This window comes from Mirounga leonina, unplaced genomic scaffold, assembly GCF_011800145.1.
Source record: "Mirounga leonina isolate KUSES-001 unplaced genomic scaffold, KU_Mleo_1.0 Mir_115, whole genome shotgun sequence".
Taxonomy (NCBI): Eukaryota; Metazoa; Chordata; class Mammalia; order Carnivora; family Phocidae; genus Mirounga; species Mirounga leonina.
Window position 1 is genome coordinate 44,821,976 of NW_023270268.1, and position 19,564 is coordinate 44,841,539.

Genomic DNA, 19,564 nt, shown 5'->3' on the forward strand with positions numbered 1-19,564 from the left:
GTCTGCATTTGGCCATAGAAGTAAGTTTACCTGAATTGTATCTATTTTGGCTCTTTTTTAGAAGGAGGGCTGTTATTTGCACTTAAATGTTAAGCTGTAAATATTTTTTAAATTCCTCTTACAGAAGAGTGATGTATTTTTTTCTGTTTAACTTTTATAGGCTTGCTGAGCTGTACATTCATTAGATTTATTTTTTTTGCTATTAGCAACTTAATAATTTCTTTCTAAAAAACAAAATATGTATTTCTTAGAAAAAAGGCCAAATGTAGGGGCGTCTGGGTGGCTCAGTTGGTTGAGTATCCAGCTCTTGATTTTGGCTCAGGTCATGATTCCAGGGTTGTGGGATCAAGCCCCATGTTGGGCTCTGCCCCAGGCATGGAGTCTGCTTGATATCTCTCCCCCGCCCAGCTCTATTTAAAGTGAGTAAGTAAATCTTTAAAAAAAATAAAAAAGAAAAGAGGCCAAATGTTACCTAAGTTAGGATTAATCCATTTTAGTAATAATTATGTTATTTTAGAGTTTATTGGCAGGGGAGGGGGGGAATGAAGGTTGTACATTATTTACTAGAAACAGTATGTGATTCCTGAAGACTGGCCTCTAAGAAAGATTGTAGCTTCTTCTTTTGGAAAGATTGTAGCTTCCACTTGTGAGTTTATGAAGAATCATTTTTACCTTGTTTGGGTAAGGGGGCTTGAACATAAGTATATCATATTTGCCAGCTCAATCAAAGTTATTATAAAAGATTTGATTTTATAATTTGGGGAATTCCTGTAGTGGATTTTTAATTGTGATTGTGACTCAACACAGAAAGTTACAAGGGTCTTTTAGCAAAAAGAAGGTAATTTTTTAAATACTCTGCATATAGATACATATAATTTTAAAATATCTTCAGCTTATTAACAGACCAAAAGAACATTTTAGTTCTTGGGGCGCCTGGGTGGCTCAGTTGGTTAAGCGACTGCCTTCGGCTCAGGTCATGATCCTGGAGTCCCGGGATCGAGTCCCGCATCGGGCTCCCTGCTCAGCGGGGAGTCTGCCTCTCCCTCTGACCCTCCCCCCTCTCATGCTCCATCTCATTCTCTCTCTCAAATAAATAAATAAAATCTTTAAAAAAAAAAGAACATTTTAGTTCTTAGCAAATAGGTAAACTATACTATACTGGCTGTCTGAAGATCACAGAGCCTTTTCCAAGAAGTTACCTCCCTTGTTCTCAGAGTTGAACCTCTTCTAAGAATGTGCTAGATAAGATAAATGACATATTGTGCACATAATTTAATTTTGGATCCATGCTTATGGTTTCACAAATGACATTTGGTACATAGTTAAAGCACTCTTCATAACATACATAAGTCTGCATTTCTCTTAGGTTGTTATAGATAGTTGCTTATTGCTTCCACACAGTTTTACTGTTAAGGTAGAAAAAGCATGTGTTTTGACATTAAGTCTAGGTTTCAGTTCTGTCTCTAGCATTGTGCGTTGAGTCAGTTACTTGGCTTCAGTTTCCTCAACTGTAAGATGAGATTGTTTCTCAAGCTTGCAGTAAGGACTTGCTAAGTAATGTGTACCTGCAAAAGTGGGCAATCATTTAAGTGTTCTTTTCCTCTACCTCGTTGCTTTGTTAATTAGCATTTGTGTTGAGGGGAGAACAGAAGAAAGACAAAGTAGTAAAAATGTAAGAGAAGAAATTTGCTCTATTTTTATTTTAAACAAGTAGCCATGGTGTCTCTGTCCACATTAATGAAGATAAAATTTTAAGTTGATTTCTCATAAAGAGGTGTTTTTTTTTGTTTTTTTTTTTTTTAAGTGAGATCAAGTTAGCCTAACCTCACCTTCATGGATTTTAATTTTTAGAGAGGAGAGACTGGAGATGTTTTGTACAAAGTCGTTGAGCTGAGAGCATGAATGAAACAGCCTTTTAAGAAAGATGAAAATGTAGGGAATTTGTGAAGCCAGAGGTTCATGTCTGGCCTCTTCTCAGTGAGGTTGCCAAGTGATCTATTGAGATAAGAGGAAGGAGGTCTGGGAAGAAAAACTATGGTGTGGGGAGCCACCTGGTATGAATTTTAAAATGAACAGCATTGAAAGCCAAGCTATTTTACTGTACCTTGTTGATACATTGGGTTTTATTTTTCCTGTGAATGTGATTGTAAAAGGCAAAAGATTTATGCGATCTGACTTTATTTAGACACTAAATTCAGGGATGCCTGGCTGGCTCAGTCAGTGGGTGTGTGACTCTTGATTTCAGGGTTGTGAGTTCGAGCCCTACAATGGGTGTAGAGATTACTTAAAAATAAATAAAATAATAAGAAAAAACACTAGGGGCACCTCCGTGGCTCAGATGGTTAAGCGTCTGCCTTCAGCTCAGGTCATGATCTCAGGGTGCTGGGACCAAGCCCTGTATCGGGCTCCCTGCTCGGCGCGGAGCCTACTTCTCCCTCTCCTACTTCCCTCCTGCTTCTGCTCTGTTGCTCTCTCTGTCAAATAAATAAATAAAATCTTTAAAAAAGAAAAAACACTAAATTCAAGCTCATTTCCTTCTTTGGGAGGCTGTAATTCTAGTAAAAAAAAAATTCATATAAAAATTCTTATAAAAATACTGTAGCTATATGCTTGTTGTCTTTTTCCCCTACAGTTCTATATTTCTGTCCATTTCCTCCATAACCACAATTCTTAATTAATCTAGTAAATACTAATCATGGTATGTTTTTATGCTAAAAGATTGACCTATATCAAACAATGTTTCTTTTTACAAATTATCCCTTGCCTTTATATAGCACTTACAGTTTACCAGAATAGTTACAAAGTCTTAGGAACTTAAGTTAACCATCAAGTTATAGGGTGGTGAATACAATAATAAAAAAGAAAACAAGGCATAAAACTTTAACATTAGGTCAAGGAAGCAAATAAAGGAAAATTTTTCATTCTGCTTCGGTTGATCGTTCTCATTTTTAAGAGTGTGAAGCCCAAACCACTGTGTTGACTTTGAACACAATAGAAGACAACTTCTTACCCTCTTTGAAATAATATTCTTAAACCATGTTCAAGGATCCTGAAATAGAATACCCTCTTATTTGCTTATTTAAGACTACCATATTGATATCCTTATTATAAATCAGTTTCTCAATCTTCAGTTTCTATCAGTCACCTGGAGGAGTTATTAAAATAGATTTCCAGGATCCCACCTCAAGAATATGTAATTTAGTAGGTCTGGGGTGGACCCAAATATTTCCATTTCTAACAAGTTCCCAGGTGATGCTGCTACTGCTGGTCCAGTAACCATACTTTGAGAACTATGAATTTATTCAAACTCAAAATATTTTAATGGCCTTCTAATATAAACCAGTAATTGTTTCAAATCTAATGGCTGTCATATTGACTCTTTCAGACTCTTTCAATTCGCTTTTGAGCTCTTATGCACCAAGCACTGTGTTCACTTCTTCACAGTGGGTGGAGATGAGGAACCTCTCTCAAGGAACTCAGTCTGATAGAGTTACAGATGTAGTAGTATTTAAACTCCTTTAATCCTCACAGGAGTTTTATGAATTGAGGTATATAACCCTTATTTTAGATGAGAAACCTGAGGTCTAGAAAGGCTGAATAGTTTTCCAGAATTCACACAGTGAGTATATGGAGGAGCTGGAATTTGCTATTCTGCTTTTCTGGTTATGCAGTATGAAAAGTTTGTGAACCACAGGAGAGATGGAATAACTGGTTCTACCTTAGGAAATCAGAAAGCATTACAGGAGACGTGGCATTGGAGCATCTTAAGGAACAAGTAAAAGATAGCCAGATGAATTGGAACCATGAGCATTTGCAGCTGAGGGAGCAGTTCTGCAAAGCCATGGAAACCTGAGAGAATCTAGGTTTCACAGACTGTAAATAGTCAATGTGTAAGACACACAATAATGTAATAACACAATAGGCCAGATGGAGTGTGAGAAGAAAGGAGACCATAGAAGCCAGGGGTCAAAGTCATGAAGGGTAAAAAGTTTTGTATTCGGGGTTAAGAAGTTTTTAAAATAGGATTAAGTTTTTTTATTCTTTCTCTTAGAGCTTTCATCTTTGTAAGCCATTGGTTCTCAAAGTATGGTCTGTCAGGTGGCAGAATCAGCATCACCAGGAAACGTGTTAGAAATGCAAATTCCTGGGCCCCACCCCAGACCTTCTAAATCAGAAACTGAGGCGAAACCCAGCCATCTGTTTTTAGACCTCTAGATGACTGGTGCATGCTAAAGTTTGAGAACCACTGCCATAGGTTATATAAAAAACAGCCTTCAAAATAGCCAGAAATCGCTGTAGTGATAGTAATTGAATCTGATTTAATTGTTTAAGTAAAATGCTTAACAAAATTGGGTTATTAATACTTTTTAAGAGACACAGATCTTCAGTATGATCCATTTATACTTTGCAAACCTATTCCTTCATTGCTGTAAAAGAGGTCTGAGTCAGGATTAGAGTTTATTATATCAACAAAGAATAGGATGCTAATTACTGGTCCTTAGCCTAAGGGGAATGGTTTGGAAACTTACCAATATTATTTTAATCATAAAAAAAAGTAATTTCCTTGTTAAGGGTTAGGGGTTTATTTTTTGTTTTGGTTGCTTGTTAATATATAAAACTGGTGTTAGCATTTAAGGTGTTCTATTTAAAATATTTTAAAAGAATTGAATGTATTTACATCAAGAAATGACTAAAACTAATTCACTTTTTCCTTATTGGCATAGAAATAAAAAATATTGAGAGTATAATCTAGGATGGTCAAACTAATCTCAATGCCTGGCACTGTCTTTTTTGCAAATTGCAGCCGGTATTTGGTGAACATATCCACGTGGTGTCTGAACTGAACTTTACACCAAAGCCTTACGGTTTATATAGTTGTTCTATAGTTTATAGTTACATATAGCCATACTTTGTTTTGCACAGCTCTACAAGCATTTAAAGCCTAACATATATAAGTATTTATTAATGATCTATATATCCTTTCTAGTTATTAGGTATATAAAATCTGTTTTCATCTTAGCAATAGCAGCAGCAAGAAGTAAAGGTGTATGCTGTAATTAATGTGACTAATGCTCAGATAAACAAGTTTGCGTCTTCTGTGTATTGATGCAAGGATTTAGAAGTAGGAAGTCCACTGAGGCATTGACCCGACCCCTTCATTTTACACATGAGGAAACCGGTCTAGGGAAATTAAATACTTGATGTGCTGATGGTCACACAGGTAGTGAGTAGCAGAACCAGGATTATAACCAGATCTACTTAGATTACAGTGTAAAAGGCACCACCACCTAAGACAGGATATTCCTGCTCCTCAATATATAGCAGTCTGAGGGCCCACATCATCTAAAACAGAATAGCCTTCAAATATATTAGCACCTAAATTTTCTTTTTTCTTTTTTTTTTTAGCACCTAAATTTTCTTAGATAGAATATACTTTATGAAGAGTATTTTGCAAAGTTTGATATCAATTATTTAAAGACCTCTTTTTGTATTGATAAAATAGATTAAAATTATCAGGTTTGTCTTTACAAGAAAATCTAATAACTGTTCTTCAAAATTTACAAAAATGCCAAGAAAAGGATATAGATATTCACTATTCTTACTGTTTTTAAGAGGACAATTATTGAACCTTCTGTTATTATCATACAAATGCTAAGGTGATTGTTGAACTTGGGATATCCTTACTAGCTAGACTACTTCCAAATATTTCCAGGAAAAACTGGTCTAAACAACATACCTTTGTAGGTGATTTTTGCCAGCTAGTAACCTACAATGAAAGTATGAAGATTTGCCAGAATGTTGAGATTGGCGTTAACCAACCCTACTAGTATCATTTGCCCAAAGGCCCTTTAGAAGCTGGTTCTAGAAATTTTTAAACCAGAAGTAAAACCTATAGAGGAAAGTCATCATCTGAATTTTAATGCAATAAGTGACCACTAGAATTTCCACATGAACGTCAATTAGAATATGTAATTGGTAAATGAAGAAGTTTAAAAGATGGAGAGAGTGTACTGCTCATTCAAAAGGTATCTTTTTAAAAGTTCACGGAGTTAAGAGCTCCTGAATAGAATTGGGAGTTGCTTTTAAAGTAGCATATGTGTGTCATAGGGAAATTAGAAATGTTGGCACTACAAAGGATTTTTGGAAGTCTTCTATTTACTGAGATCCCTCATTTTCAAAATAAGAGCTTTGAGTATACTGAAATTATGAGAATAGACTTAATAAGCTATTTTAAGTTACTATTTTTGGTTTTGGTAAAACAAATGTTTTTATTTTAAGAGTTAGAAAGAAGGTTCCGTTTTTAGAATAATTTAATGAAATACTCTAATTTTTTCCAGTGCATCTGGGGGAGGTGGTGTAGCCATTGACAACAAAATAGAACAAGCAATGGTAAGTAAAAGTTTATAGTTCTCTCATTTCATAGGTTGTTGGTTGTAGGAAGCATTTGGTTTTTATCAATTCTAAAAAAACAAACACCTAATTTAAAACAAGATAACCAACGTATATTTTTTGATAATCAGATTTAGTTGAAGATGCTAGAATATAGAGAATTTTTAGTCTGGAAATATCAGTGGAGTTAATATTTCCCCCCATTTGGACATCTCACATTTCATGCATTATCATTGATAAATCAGGGCCATTTTGAGGGGCATACATAATCAGAATGCATTATGTGCCTTCAAGTATTTCAGCATCAAAAATAGTTTATAGGCAAAGAGTATTAAAATGAGAACTTTAGCTGGAAGCCTTCGTTTTTATAAATGCTGTTTTAGTCACTCTAATAAATAGAACTTGTTGAATCTTTTTCTGATTTCTGCTATTACTGTCAGTTTTTTGTTCCCTTAGAGATATTCTGTTCGTATTATATAAAATATTTTGATTAAGGCTTATTAAAACTATATAAGGACCATTAGTCACAAACTATTTTTCTTTAGGGTTTTAGAGTTGGAAATTGTAGGTCACTTTCTCTCTTCAAGAAATGCTATAACTAGTTTAATATCAGTTTAATATCCTTTGTTCTCTTGGTCTAACCTCTAAGCGTGTGATTTTAAACTTTTTTTTAAATTCTGAGCTTGTAATTGACAATATAAGGAACCTAATATTTTTGGAAATCACTCCAAACTTTGAAAAGAAATCCTGGGCTTGCTGCCTAGGTGGAAACTGGGTTTTTTTTCACCCTTAACCTCCCTTAGGGCCAGTCAAGATACAGTAGAAACCGTAAAAGCAAGAGCAGGAAAACTAACATTAAAATGCCTCGTATTTAATAAGGCACCAGGTAGGCCAGAACCAAATAGCAACACCTTTCTCTTTCAGTCTTTTTGACATTGCTAATTTTGTTTTTCACAGGATCTGGTGAAAAGCCATTTGATGTATGCAGTAAGAGAAGAAGTGGAAGTTCTAAAGGAACAAATAAAAGAATTAGTTGAAAGAAACTCTTTACTTGAACGAGAAAATGCACTGTTAAAATCTCTTTCAAACAATGATCAGTTATCCCAACTCCCAGCCCAACAGGCCAATCCTGGTAGCACTTCTCAACAGCAAGCAGTGGTAGCACAGCCTCCGCAGCCAACGCAACCTCCACAGCAGCCGAATGTCTCCTCAGCATAAAGCTTTCTTGCCTCATTAAGAAAAAAAACTGAAAGCAATCTATCCTTGTGTGCCACTGGTATTCTTTCCACTTTATACGAAAGCAAGTAGCCATGCTTCGGTTGTGTGTTTGGCCTTTTCAGTATTAGACAATCATTCTGCAGGAGCTTTTCCTCCCTTTGAGATGTCATGCAGCATTGTTGATGTCCAGTTTCATGTCATCAGTACACAAGGAGAATAATAGATGGGGTTTATTAAAGCAAGCAAAGTCTGCATTTTACCTGGTGCGCATGAGTGGGGTCTTTTAAGAGCTTTGGTGGCTCTCCCGTTTTTCCTATGATCCGTGGATTTACCCTGAGCCTTCCTATCACATTATAAATAACCGTTCATCTAAAGAGCCACTTTTCTTTCAATATCAGTAACATTGGCCTACGTAAGTTTTCATTTATTTGTGTTTTATTTATTACAGGGCTGCTATTTTCATAATGTACATGAACAATGTCACAGAACTTTCTTAATTTTTTTGAATAATTATAAGTATCAGTAAAGGATTTGAAAGACAGGATTGCATTTAATAGAAACGTTTAGGCAATAATTGAACAAAAGAATCCTGGCATATTTCTAACACTAATGGCAATTTACCTTCGGTATTTATTTTCAGTAGTAAAGACCCAGCTTGAATGTAAATTTTGTATAGTGTAAGTATGAAGAACATAGTGCAGCTGTACAGGTAGTCACCAGTTATTGTGATATAATAAATAATTGGGCTATTTTGATGAAGAAAACTTTGTTCATTTGTTTCTACTTTCTAATAGAGAAATTGCCACGATTCCTCTGCTTTTTGACATTTCGTATGACTTTCTTTTTTCGGGTGGGAATAAAAAGCTGTGAAATTGTTCAACCTACTTTGTAACCAAAGAAGCAAAGCTGTGTAATGGAGGTTTTTTTATAATGCACATTCTTTATGTATTTTTATTTAGTGTTTTCTCGGTCACAATTTTCTTTGCTGTCTAGCATGATCTGCATGACCTATAATCTTTGAACCACTTTCGTACCTCATGTTTTTATCCAGCACTCTTATTGTAATATGTACTAGTCTGTGAACAATGTCAAATAAAAAAGAACGAACAGGTAGTATGGTGGAGCTGAGCTAGTGTACTATATACACTAGTTGTAAAAAAAAAAAAAAAAAAAAATGAAGTGAGCCATCTTTTGTTCATTTAAAATGGTGTTTTGAATTTCGTATGCAGAAAACGTTTTGTTACATTGCAGATTTTAATGTATTTAATAAATGCAACATGCAGATTAAGTGCAGTGTATACTGAGTATTTAAATTAAAATGTACATTTCATAAATACAGTTTCAAGAGAAAGCATCATTTTGTGTATACTAACACATTAAGTGTATGTCAGAAATTGATGTATAAATATATATTTTAACACATTTTCTGAAATTAAACTGCAGTTTTGTTGAAATATTTGGCTCTATATGTGTTCAAAATTTAATTTGATTAGATATGTATTTTCACAGTTCAGATATTCCTTAAATGAAAACCTGTGTTATTAATGACTTAATGATAGTTCTTAAATTTTCAAAGTAAAATAATTTGAAGAATGCAAGAATGGTGAGCAATATTTGTACTCAAGATTCATATTATGTCAGTGACATTTAAGTAAAATCCTTGTCTACCAAAACTTTACTTGAATTCAGAAAGGTGCCTGTAGAAAATTAACATGCTTTGTGTCTATAGCCAGCTAGCTGATCAGGAGTTAATGAGAACCAATAGTTAGCTCTCCATGTTGTTAAAAGAGGATAAATAAGTGTTCTTTATCTATTTAAAATTGAAACTTCATTAGATTTAGCCACAAACTAAATGCATAAAATTGGGAGTGTATGTGGGATCACCAAATATTTTATATTCCAGTTGTGCCGGTATATTGAATATAAACAATTTTAATGTTAACGAATAACATTAGAAGTAACTAAGGAACTAATGACATGTGCTTGAAGAAGCAGTCCTATAGGTGTGGAGTGAGATTTTAAGTAGAGTCACCCACAGATGAGTTAGAAAATGAAACTTCCATGTTGGAATGCTAACCAGAAGGCTCACCGGGTATGCCCCTCAAATGCAAACAGTGTGATATTTTATACTATACAGGCAAAGAAAAACTAGTATTAGGAAAGGTTGAGATTTTTGTGAAAATACAAATTTTGGGTCTTGGGATAGAAAAACACTTTATAAATACAAAGTAATCAGAAAGGAAATGATTGATACATTAATTTTAAATGGTAATTAAAAGCAATTATTACTACTTCTACATTTTTAAAAAACCACCAGGACAGAAAATATGGGTAGTTCACAGAAGAAATGGCAGTTTCTCAAGTTTCAGCTTCTAGTAACCTAAGAAATGCAAATTAATATTTAACAAATTGTCATTTGTCTTTTAAATAGCAGGACCTAATGTAGAAAAGGCAAGCTTTCTTATGTACTTCTAGAAAGTAATTTGGCAATATGTATCAAGAGCCTTAAATATTAATAAACTTTTCAGTTTAATAATACAAGACGATAACTCATGGTGCAGTGTTCAAAAAATACAAAATTACAGTAGTGCTTGTCCTTTGCTCTCCCATCTCCCCTCCCTCTTCCCGGTGGATCCCCCTCCCCAGTATCTACTCCTGAAAACAGCTGTGAAAGGAAGCCTTTACATCCAAACCTACTCTCCTGAGGCATGCCCCCACTCCAAAGTCAGGGACAGACTTAAAGGTGGGAAAGCTTATTGTTTTTCAGAATCAGATTCACTGTTTTGGGAACAATATCAGACATTCTCCCAAGTGATTAGTTTGTTTAGGAACGTAAGTAAATATCAGTTTGACCTCAGGAGATTTAAGGTCTCTTTCTCCACATAATTGAAATATTTATTGAGATGCCAATTTGGGGGCACAGTCTTACAGGAATGCCATCTATAATTTTCTCAGTGTAATGCCCATAGACCAAGGTGCCACATAAGTTTTCTGTTGGTTTACTTTAGCCAACCAGAAAATCACAAGTGAAAATTTCACAAGTGAAGATTTTGTTTCTGATAATGGCAATGTGTCTGCAATACAAACCTAACTTTCCCCAAAGAAAATTTATTTTTGGTAGTTAATGATGTGATTTTACAGCTTGCTATGCCCCCTCCCAAAAAAGGATTATGAGATACTAAGTATGCAGTTACTTTAGCTGTATGTTGAAAATAACTGGGTATTTCCAATTCTGTTACATTCTGAGTTAAGTAGAAATATTAAGACAATGCTTTACCATCAAGTCCCCAGAGATGGGTAATCATAACTGCTTTTATTCACAAAGAATTGTCACAGGTCGGAGATTGGGATGTTTCTCCAAGTTCCAAACTCTAGTCACTCCTAGACCTTTTTAAAAAGAGCGAGGGGAAGTCCTTAGAATTAGAGTAACAAAAATACCTGTTCTTCATGGGAATTTATCTCTGTAGAACCAGAAATAAAGTATCAGTTGATTTGGGGGGAATAAATTTTTAAGTCACGAGTTTTTTTTTATTTTAAAAAAAGGCTCAGTGGCAGGCACTTTGTGACATGACTCAATTCTCTTCAATAATTTTGTTAAGAGGACAAAGCCCAGCTCTAAAGATTCACAGTTTGAGGTCAAACACAAACCAACATGTACAATGCAATAATAAAAACAGTCAAGGAAGGTTCCCTCAAAGAGGTGACACCTGATAAGAAAAAAGTGCTCAAAAGCTTAGAGGACAGCATAAACAAAGCTCTTTGGATAGTCACAGAATTGTTTCCCAGGAGACGGACATGCAGGCTGACTCATCCACCTTAGTAGGTTGGCATCTAGAGCAAAAATAATTTATTGAATGATTTTAGGCAGTGGGATTGTAATCAGATAAGCATTTTAGAAAAATAAATCATTCTAGTTATCAATGATGGGCAGTAGATTGGTGAGCTGAAACTGGAAGTGGAGAAATAATTTAGGAGAGAATAATCCAGAAATGAATAAGCAAAATTACAAAATGATAAATAGGCAGATTTGTAATGCTCATTAGGAAGTTTTTCTTGGATCTTTCTACACCATTCCCAACATCAGGTGCCTATTTTTTCCGCTTCCAAAGAAAGATCTGAGAACCCCAAGTCTTAAAATGTTTTAGTCAAAACTTTTCCTTCCAATAGGCATATACCTCTACGAAATGGAAGTCTTTGTTTAGAGGAATTTCACGAATTTAAAAAAAGGGTAAGGGGAATGGAGGAGCCCTGGCTATCACATTTATGCCTCTATAAATTCAGCCCTATAGGTCAACCAAATTTAGTTCTTTTATGGTGACTAGGATTAGAGTGGCCCAGAAGCATGAGTCCAAAGCCTGTCTTTCAGGGCTATCCCTCCCCAAAAAGAACAATACGGGTTCTGGCCCCATTGCAGATACTGAAACCCAAGTCAAAATAGGTTTTGCTGGCTTCAACTTTTCTTCATTCTTTGACACAGTTCAATTCAGGAAGGCTTCTTTCTTCCCCGTAAGTCCGCTGCCTAAGCAAAACAACCTTTTCTCCCACCTCCTCCTGCCTCAAACCTAGTAACTCATGTTTCTATTTTCTAGCAATACTAATGATTTATTGTGTAGTGACGGATATTTGCTCCCTATTTACCCCCTTTCAGCATTCTAGGATGCATCCCTGTTACATGTATTTCTATACCAAGTCGCAGAATTTCTATAGCAAGATCTGTCCTTTGAATGTATGTATTCCTTTGTCAGTGGAGAATATTACTGTCCAAGTGCTATTTAATGATTTCCTTAGTGGGCTACAATTGGTATAACATGCTATGTTCACAGGTGAAAATTGCTAAGTGGGGCACTATACAAAGCAAGTTAAGGTCATAGACCTCTTTTTTTAAAATAAAAAAACAATCATCATAAATAAAAGTGAGACAGTCTTTCAGGATTGGTAACAGGAAAGTATGAAGTCGGTATTTTGCACTGACACAGTCTACTTGGTCATAAAATTTGTTCAACATACTTAGTGAGTTAGCTTTATTTTTTCTTTTCCTAACCAGGGAAACTGATAGATTAGGCAATTTTGAGAATTTTCCCATGATCTGATGTCATGGATTGAGCTATAAAACAGAGCATCTAAATTTATGGACTAACACTGCCCACAGAAGCCAAAGTTATCCCTTTGAAAGAGGGAAGGAAAAGGTGTGCTTAGATCATAAAAATAACTGAATTTTAAAACAAGGCAAATGCCACACTTCTACTCCCCCCGCCAAAAAAAAAGTTTTTACCTTTTCATCTTTCTATATAACAACTGTAAAGTATTCTTGCCCACTGCAATCCAACTGTTTTCCAGATCACAGTTCTTATCATCATTTCACAGGCAAGCAACGCATCTATAGATAGATCATACCTGAGGACGTCATGGACAGCAAGGGAATATTTTTTCCCACACTTGGCATGAAATAATATCAGGTCAGTGTCTTACTCTAGTGTTTCTACTAAAATATATAATATATAATTTAATCAGGTGTCTGATGGACAGAAAAAAATAAATACGTGTAACTTTGTAAATCCCCTCAAGGTTTTGTTTTTGAGAAGTTTGGGTTTTATGAAACATTGTTGAAATGCACTTCAATTCTATTTCAATTCAGGTGCTGCACCCTGTACTAGATGTTTGGGGATAGAAAGATAAGTGGAACACGATTTGTGCACTCCAGGAGCTATCATCCAATGTAAAAGAAAACTGAAGTGCCATTGTTTATTCGAAGTATATGTCTTAGTTTGTGGACCTCATATAATCTGTTGAATGGAAGGTTCGTGTAAATCAACAGTAATACTGCCATGCCACATGAAACCCTTTGACATTGCCAGGAAACAACTTTAAATCACCAAAAAGCTTTTACATCAAACAACACTTTTAGAAAGAGGGGACTTGGTGAAAAGCTTCCTATCTCTACATTGAGCCTGTGAGTTGTCCCCTAAAAGAAGTTTACACATTTTTTTAATACTCTAAGTTTGTAGATAATGGAACTGATTTAAATCAAACTTAACTAGAATAGAATTTGTGTGTCATGAGTTATATTATTATCTATTGTCTCATAAGCAACACACTCATTATCTTGGCTGACAAAATCAGCTACCATTCAATGAACCAAGTTAAGAATAACTCAGGTGCCTGATGCCAAAAATAAATCTGATAGAGCTGAGAATCCAGAAACTATTATTCAGTAAAGGATAAAAGTAACATTTCAAATCAGTAAGGGAAGAATGGATTATTAATAAATAGTATTGGGATGACATAACCATTTGGGAAAAAGAATTTAGATCTCTAGCTCACAAAAATTAATTCCAGCTAGACGAGCAGTAAGTCTTATGCTTTTTGGTTACATATCCCTTAGAAACCTCCCTGTGAAAATGCAGGTAAGCAAAAAGTTTTACAAGATTATGAAGAGATGCCCAACCTCAGCAAAATAAAGGAAATGCACGTTAAAAAATAAGAAACTATCTCAAATCCAATTGGCAAATACTTAAAATATATGTAAATCACAAGGCTGCAAGGGTCTGGAAAAACAGGAATCCTACATTGCTAGTAAATGTATAAATTGGCATAGCTACCTTTAAAGGCAGTCGAATGATATCCATTAAAATTTAAAATTCACATGCCCTGTCACCCAACATTTCCAGTTTTTAATGAAACACACTTTTCATACTTGTGTTCACAGGGTGGCTTGTACAACTGTACCTTTGTAATAGAATAAAATTGGAAAAAACAAAATACCCATCAAGAGGATGGAACAATATACAACACTGGGCATCAATGAAAAAGAATAAGATTCATACACATACTGACATGGAAAGATCTCGAAGATACAATAAGTTTTTTGAAAGTTTGGAGGAAAATAAAGGCTAATACATGCAATACATATGATACCATTGATTTTAAGACGCATATATACACACACACAAATAAATACTGTATAGTGTACTTCTTAAGTACCTACTTGTATATTATAAAAATGTACAGAGAAGGTCTGGAAGGATACTAACCAAACTGTTAACAGTAGTTTGGTGGAGTGCATTAGCTTTAACTGTAATATTCGATGTTTTTGAGTATGCATTCATGTATTGTTTGTGTAATGACAAATTAATAAATTAGAAATAAAATAAAATAGAAGGTGTTTTCTTCTTGTCTTCTGCTAATGTCCTCCCTGGTGCTCTGGGTCTCATTGTTTTCAGCCTCCTCCCCTCCCCTCTCCCTCTCTTTCATTTCTTCTCCTTCCCCGTCTCCTGGGACTTCATCGCATCAGTGTTTATACAGGCTTAATATGTAAACACATGATAAATAAGTAACCCTCTCCGCCTAACTGGGAGTGTGCTCTCTCCACTTGCTTTTTCTGTTACCTATTCCGCCTTTCCACTTCCTCCTCTTGCACTCACTGCTTGTTGCACGCAGTCTGACATGGGAGGAACTCCCACTGGGCCCCAGAACCATTTTCACAGGGTCACCAATGAGCACTGTGTTGCTAATTCCATCCAGGAAGTTTCAGTCCTTATCATATTGAACAGTTTTACCTAATTTCGGTTTATTATCATTTGTTTAGTCTAGCAGATAGTTTTCTACCTGTTCATTTCCCTTCTTTTCATTTTTTTAGGGGTTTCTCTTGTTAAAAAATATACATGTATATATGAGAGAGAGAGCTGAATTTCCAATTTGTCTTTAATAGATTAAACCATTTTCATGTATCATTACAAGCATATTTGGCTGTATTTCTACCATCTTATTTTGTGTTTTCTCCTTAGAATGCTATCTAGTTCCCACCCCCCCTTTTCTCCCTTTTCCTGGCTTTTGTTCAATTGATTGTTTTCTTATTCGTATTTTACCCCTCTGATCTTTGGGAAGTTATACATTCCATGTCCATTCTTCCAGTGGTTTGTCTTCTAAATTTTTTATCATTTTGCTGTGGAAATTTTTAGTCATATACAAAAGTAAACAGTATAATGAACTCCTTTGTACCTACCACCCAGCTTAAACAATTATCCACTCATGAGCAATCTTGTATTATTTACACTTGCACCAATTTTCCTCACTATCCTCTGAATTATTTTGAAAGAAATTCAAAATAGATCTCCTAACATTTCCTCCATTCCTATTATATTTCAGCACATAATTCTAAAAGATAAGAATTCTTTTTAAAAAAAAAAACATATTACTATTATCCCACTTAAAATTAACAATAATTCCTCAATATTATTAAAAATCTAGTTTATGTCTACATTTCCCTGGTTGTCTTAAATTTTTTTATAGTGAATTTGTTGGAATTCAGATCAAAATAAGGTCCCTACAGTGCAACTGGCTGGCATGCCTCTGAAGTCTCTTTTAATCTATAGATTCCCTACTCCCCTCTGTTTCCCTTGAAATTCTTTAAAAATTAGTGTTGTTTGTCCTGTAGCTTTTCCAAAGTTTGATTTTTCCTGATTGCATTCTGGTAGAATCATCTGTCCCCTAGAGTTAGAATAGCTAATTAGATCTACAAGCTTAATCAGATTCAGGTTCATATTTTATCCAGATTCATTAATAAGTGATGATGTATACTTCCATCCTATAATGTCTGTTTGTCCCTATTTTGTGATTTGGGCAGCAATTAATAATCACTGCCTAGAACAGTAGGCTGTTAATTCTATCATTCCTTCTCACTCATAAAGTGAAATTACTTCTCTAAAGAGAAACTCGCCCTAATCAGCTATTCAGTTACCCTGAGGTACGGTTCATATAAGGAAGATAGGGACTTAATTCTTTCCTTTTATTTCTCAGTTTTCAAAATAATGAGTTGCATACCTACAAAGGAATAAAAATAAATAAGGAGGGCGGCTGGGTGGCTCAGTTGGTTAAGCAACTGCCTTCAGCTCAGGTCATGATCCTGGAGTCCCGGGATCGAGTCCCGCATCGGGCTCCCTGCTCGGCAGGGAGCCTGCTTCTCCCTCTGACCCTCCCCCCTCTCATGTACTCTCATTCTCGCTCTCTCAAATAAATAAGTAAATCTTTAAAAGATAATAATAAATAAATAAATAAATAAATAAATAAATAAATAAATAAATAAATAAGGAGTGACTAAGGAAGACTCACTCTGATATTTATTCTGAGAAGAGGGAAGAGAGGATGAAGGGAGTTGATTTAGGATGCTATATTTCAGGTGTTGGTAGGGAGAAGCCAGGAAATGATAACCCCAACAAGTTGGGAGATGGGAAATGGCAACCTAAAGACTCATCTGAGGGTAACTGGGTGGCTCAGTCATTAAGCGTCTGCCTTTGGCTCGGGTCATGATCCCAGGGTCCTGGGATTGAACCCCGCATCGGGCCCCCTGCTCAGCGGGAAGCCTGCTTCTCTCTCTCCCACTCCCCCTGCTTGTGTTTCCTCTGTCGCTGTGTCTCTCTCTCTCTGTCAAATAAATAAATAAAATCTTAAAAAAAAAAAAAGACTCGTCTGTTTACGGCTGAGTCTGGGTGTAACTTCTGAGTCAAGAGTACCTTGAGAGAATGCAGGTAGGAAGTCCACATCTGGGCAGAGTGGAGGCTGGCTTGGAGGCACCATCAGCAGACAGGAAAATTAGGGCAGAGTGCCCTGAGAATCCACAGAACGAAGAAGTACACAAATGAGCAGTGGACTTTTGTGTGCTTGCTTTCTACCACATGGATACCTTACAAGTCAGGAGGTTTCCTAAGAAACACAGCATGGGATGAAGGATATTTAGCTTATGCAGCATTACTTCTAAGCAATGCAATAAAGATCAGCAACACTAGTACCCTTTGTCATATTGCCTTTGTTAACCTTATCTTGACTCTCCATGAGAATCAGTTTCATTTTTATGGCTGCCCTGGACACAAGAAGCGGTTTCAGTGTTGGGGCATCAGCTTAAGAACCTCGGTGGTTGACTCAAGAACCTAGGTCTGTAGGGCCCTCCTAGAAACCACTCCTCTCATCCACCTTTCACAGGCCCTAGTTCTCTCCCTCGCTTCTCCCCTTTCCTGCTCCATCCTATCCTGTCCCCAGTTGACTGTCCTTGTGAAGCACTCACTAAGATCAAAAAGAAGCTCCTTCTCAGGAATATCAGCCTCTTTTTAAATGGGACTCTTGGGGCGCCTGGGTGGCTCAGTCAGTTGAGCATCCTACGCTTGGATTTGGCTCAGGTCCTGATCTCATGCCCCCACGCCCCCCTGCTCCGGCCTAGCATCTGGCTTCCAGCTCAGAGGGAGTCGGCTTGGCTAGTCTCTCGATCTGCCCCTTTGCCCCCTCCCGCTCTCTCGCTTTCTCTCTCTCTCTCTCTCAAATAAATAAATACATCTTTAAAAAGGAAAATAAAAAGAAGTGGGACTCTTGAAGGCTACCTGGTCCCGTGCTCCAGAAAGAATGAACAAGGGAAGACTTAGCACTGGCTGCTGAAACGGAGCCAGCCCCTTGCTTCCCGGACCTCGAGTTCCAAACCTGTGCGTCTCTGCTCTTTCACCGACGTCAGCTTCCCGAGCCCATCCCCTCTCCGCATTAGGTAATGGCCGTGATGACAGCTGACTCATTCGGGCTTGCAGCTTTCCTGGAAGTTTCCTCTGCTCAGATAATCACACTTGGGGAGGAAAAAAAAAAACTGGTTAACACAAGCTTCTGCCCCTGAATATTAAAAAATGTTGGCACAACATCGAGACTGTCGGAGAAGAAGAAAGGGCATCAGGGTTCTGGGACCAACACATGGGACTTAAAATGAACTAAGAACATGGCACAGAAGGTTGCCAATGCTTAGAGCCAGAAGCTGAGCGATGTAAAACTAAGTGAGAATCCCCCTTTTGCCCTTTGATAGCTGGGAACCTTCAAACCGGGTCTCCCTCAAAGGTAGTTCGGTGAGAGCAGAGACTCCTCCTTTTTTATTCAGTTGTATTCCTGGTACCTAGTACTATTATTAAATGGATGGAGGGCTGGGTGGATGAATGAATGAGGGTTCACATTTATGTGACATATTCTTTGTTTTTGAGTTTTCTGATCTGCAAATGCAGGTTGAGATAACCAGATCATAGGTTTGTTGTGAGGATTAAACAAGATTAAATATGTACATCACTTAACTGGGAACTGGCCCAACATATGCATGCAATAAACGTTTGTTCTCGCTTTCCTTTTTATCTCTTTCTGGCCATCTGATTGAGGCCATGCTCTCTTTCTCTTCTAAGCATCACTTTTTGACCAAAAGGTCTAGGAAAAAACTGGGTGATTTTTAAGTCCTGGAAATAGCACCTATGATAATTCAGGTTACCTCCAAAATCTTTTTTCCCCTTTAATCTCTTCCTCACAGCTATCTCATCGTAAGGTTTGGAAAAGCAAGTATTTTGCTCATTTCACAGATAGGGAAACGGGTTTGGAGAATCCTGAGAGCTTGTAACCTTCCAAAGATCTCAGATCTGGTTAGTGGTAGAACGAGATTCCAGACTGTGGGATGCCATATCCCATGTTTTTCTCCCTGTTGTACTCAAATGGGTTAGAGATCACAAGAAAAAAATAATTCCTTTTCTGGAACAAATTATGTTGAAGCTGTACACAAATCATTCCTATTCATTGATTCATCTATTTTATTTCATTGAGGCAGCTCTGTGATTCAAAAGATGGCCATACGGAATGAGCAAAATGAGAACAATATGTGACAATATATCCTCCTTGGAATGAAGAAAGGTAAGTCACCATCCAGAGAATACCAATCACACTGCAATCAGCTCACTGATGTCTCTGATTTCTGCAGCCTCAGTGCAGGGCAGAGGTGCTATTTGTTTATTTGTTAGAAATGTGTATTCCCAGGGCACCTGGGTGGCTCAGTTGGTTAAACGACTGACTCTTGATCTCAGCTCAGGTCTTGATCTCAGGATTGTGAGTTCAAGTCCCTCTTTGGACTCCACGGTGGGCATGGAGCCTACTTTAAAATAATAATAACAGTAATAAT

General features: G+C 36.5%; 1 protein-coding gene and 1 long non-coding RNA gene across 5 annotated transcripts in view; one reads left to right on the plus strand and one right to left on the minus strand.

Annotated features, from left to right (window-relative positions):
- Positions 1-19,362, plus strand: part of TSC22D2 (TSC22 domain family member 2) — a 60,001-nt gene extending 40,639 nt beyond the window's left edge. For 2 of the 4 annotated variants that reach the window (XM_034996968.1, XM_034996944.1), the window contains 3 exons: positions 6,339-6,390; positions 7,348-13,064; positions 13,244-13,894. In XM_034996968.1, coding sequence (XP_034852859.1) covers positions 6,339-6,390; positions 7,348-7,608 — 313 coding nt within the window. In that variant the 3' untranslated portion in view covers positions 7,609-13,064; positions 13,244-13,894. Of the gene's footprint in view, positions 1-6,338; positions 6,391-7,347; positions 13,065-13,243; positions 13,895-19,216 lie in introns of those variants that run through there. The other 2 variants (XM_034996959.1, XM_034996951.1) reach the window with 2 other exon arrangements.
- On the minus strand, positions 11,391-18,352 carry LOC118005188. Its single transcript, XR_004677782.1, has 3 exons — positions 18,073-18,352; positions 17,118-17,307; positions 11,391-11,439 (listed from the first exon to the last, which is right to left on the minus strand). It is a non-coding gene; the product is annotated as an uncharacterized LOC118005188 (long non-coding RNA).
- Positions 19,363-19,564: the final 202 nt, after the last annotated feature.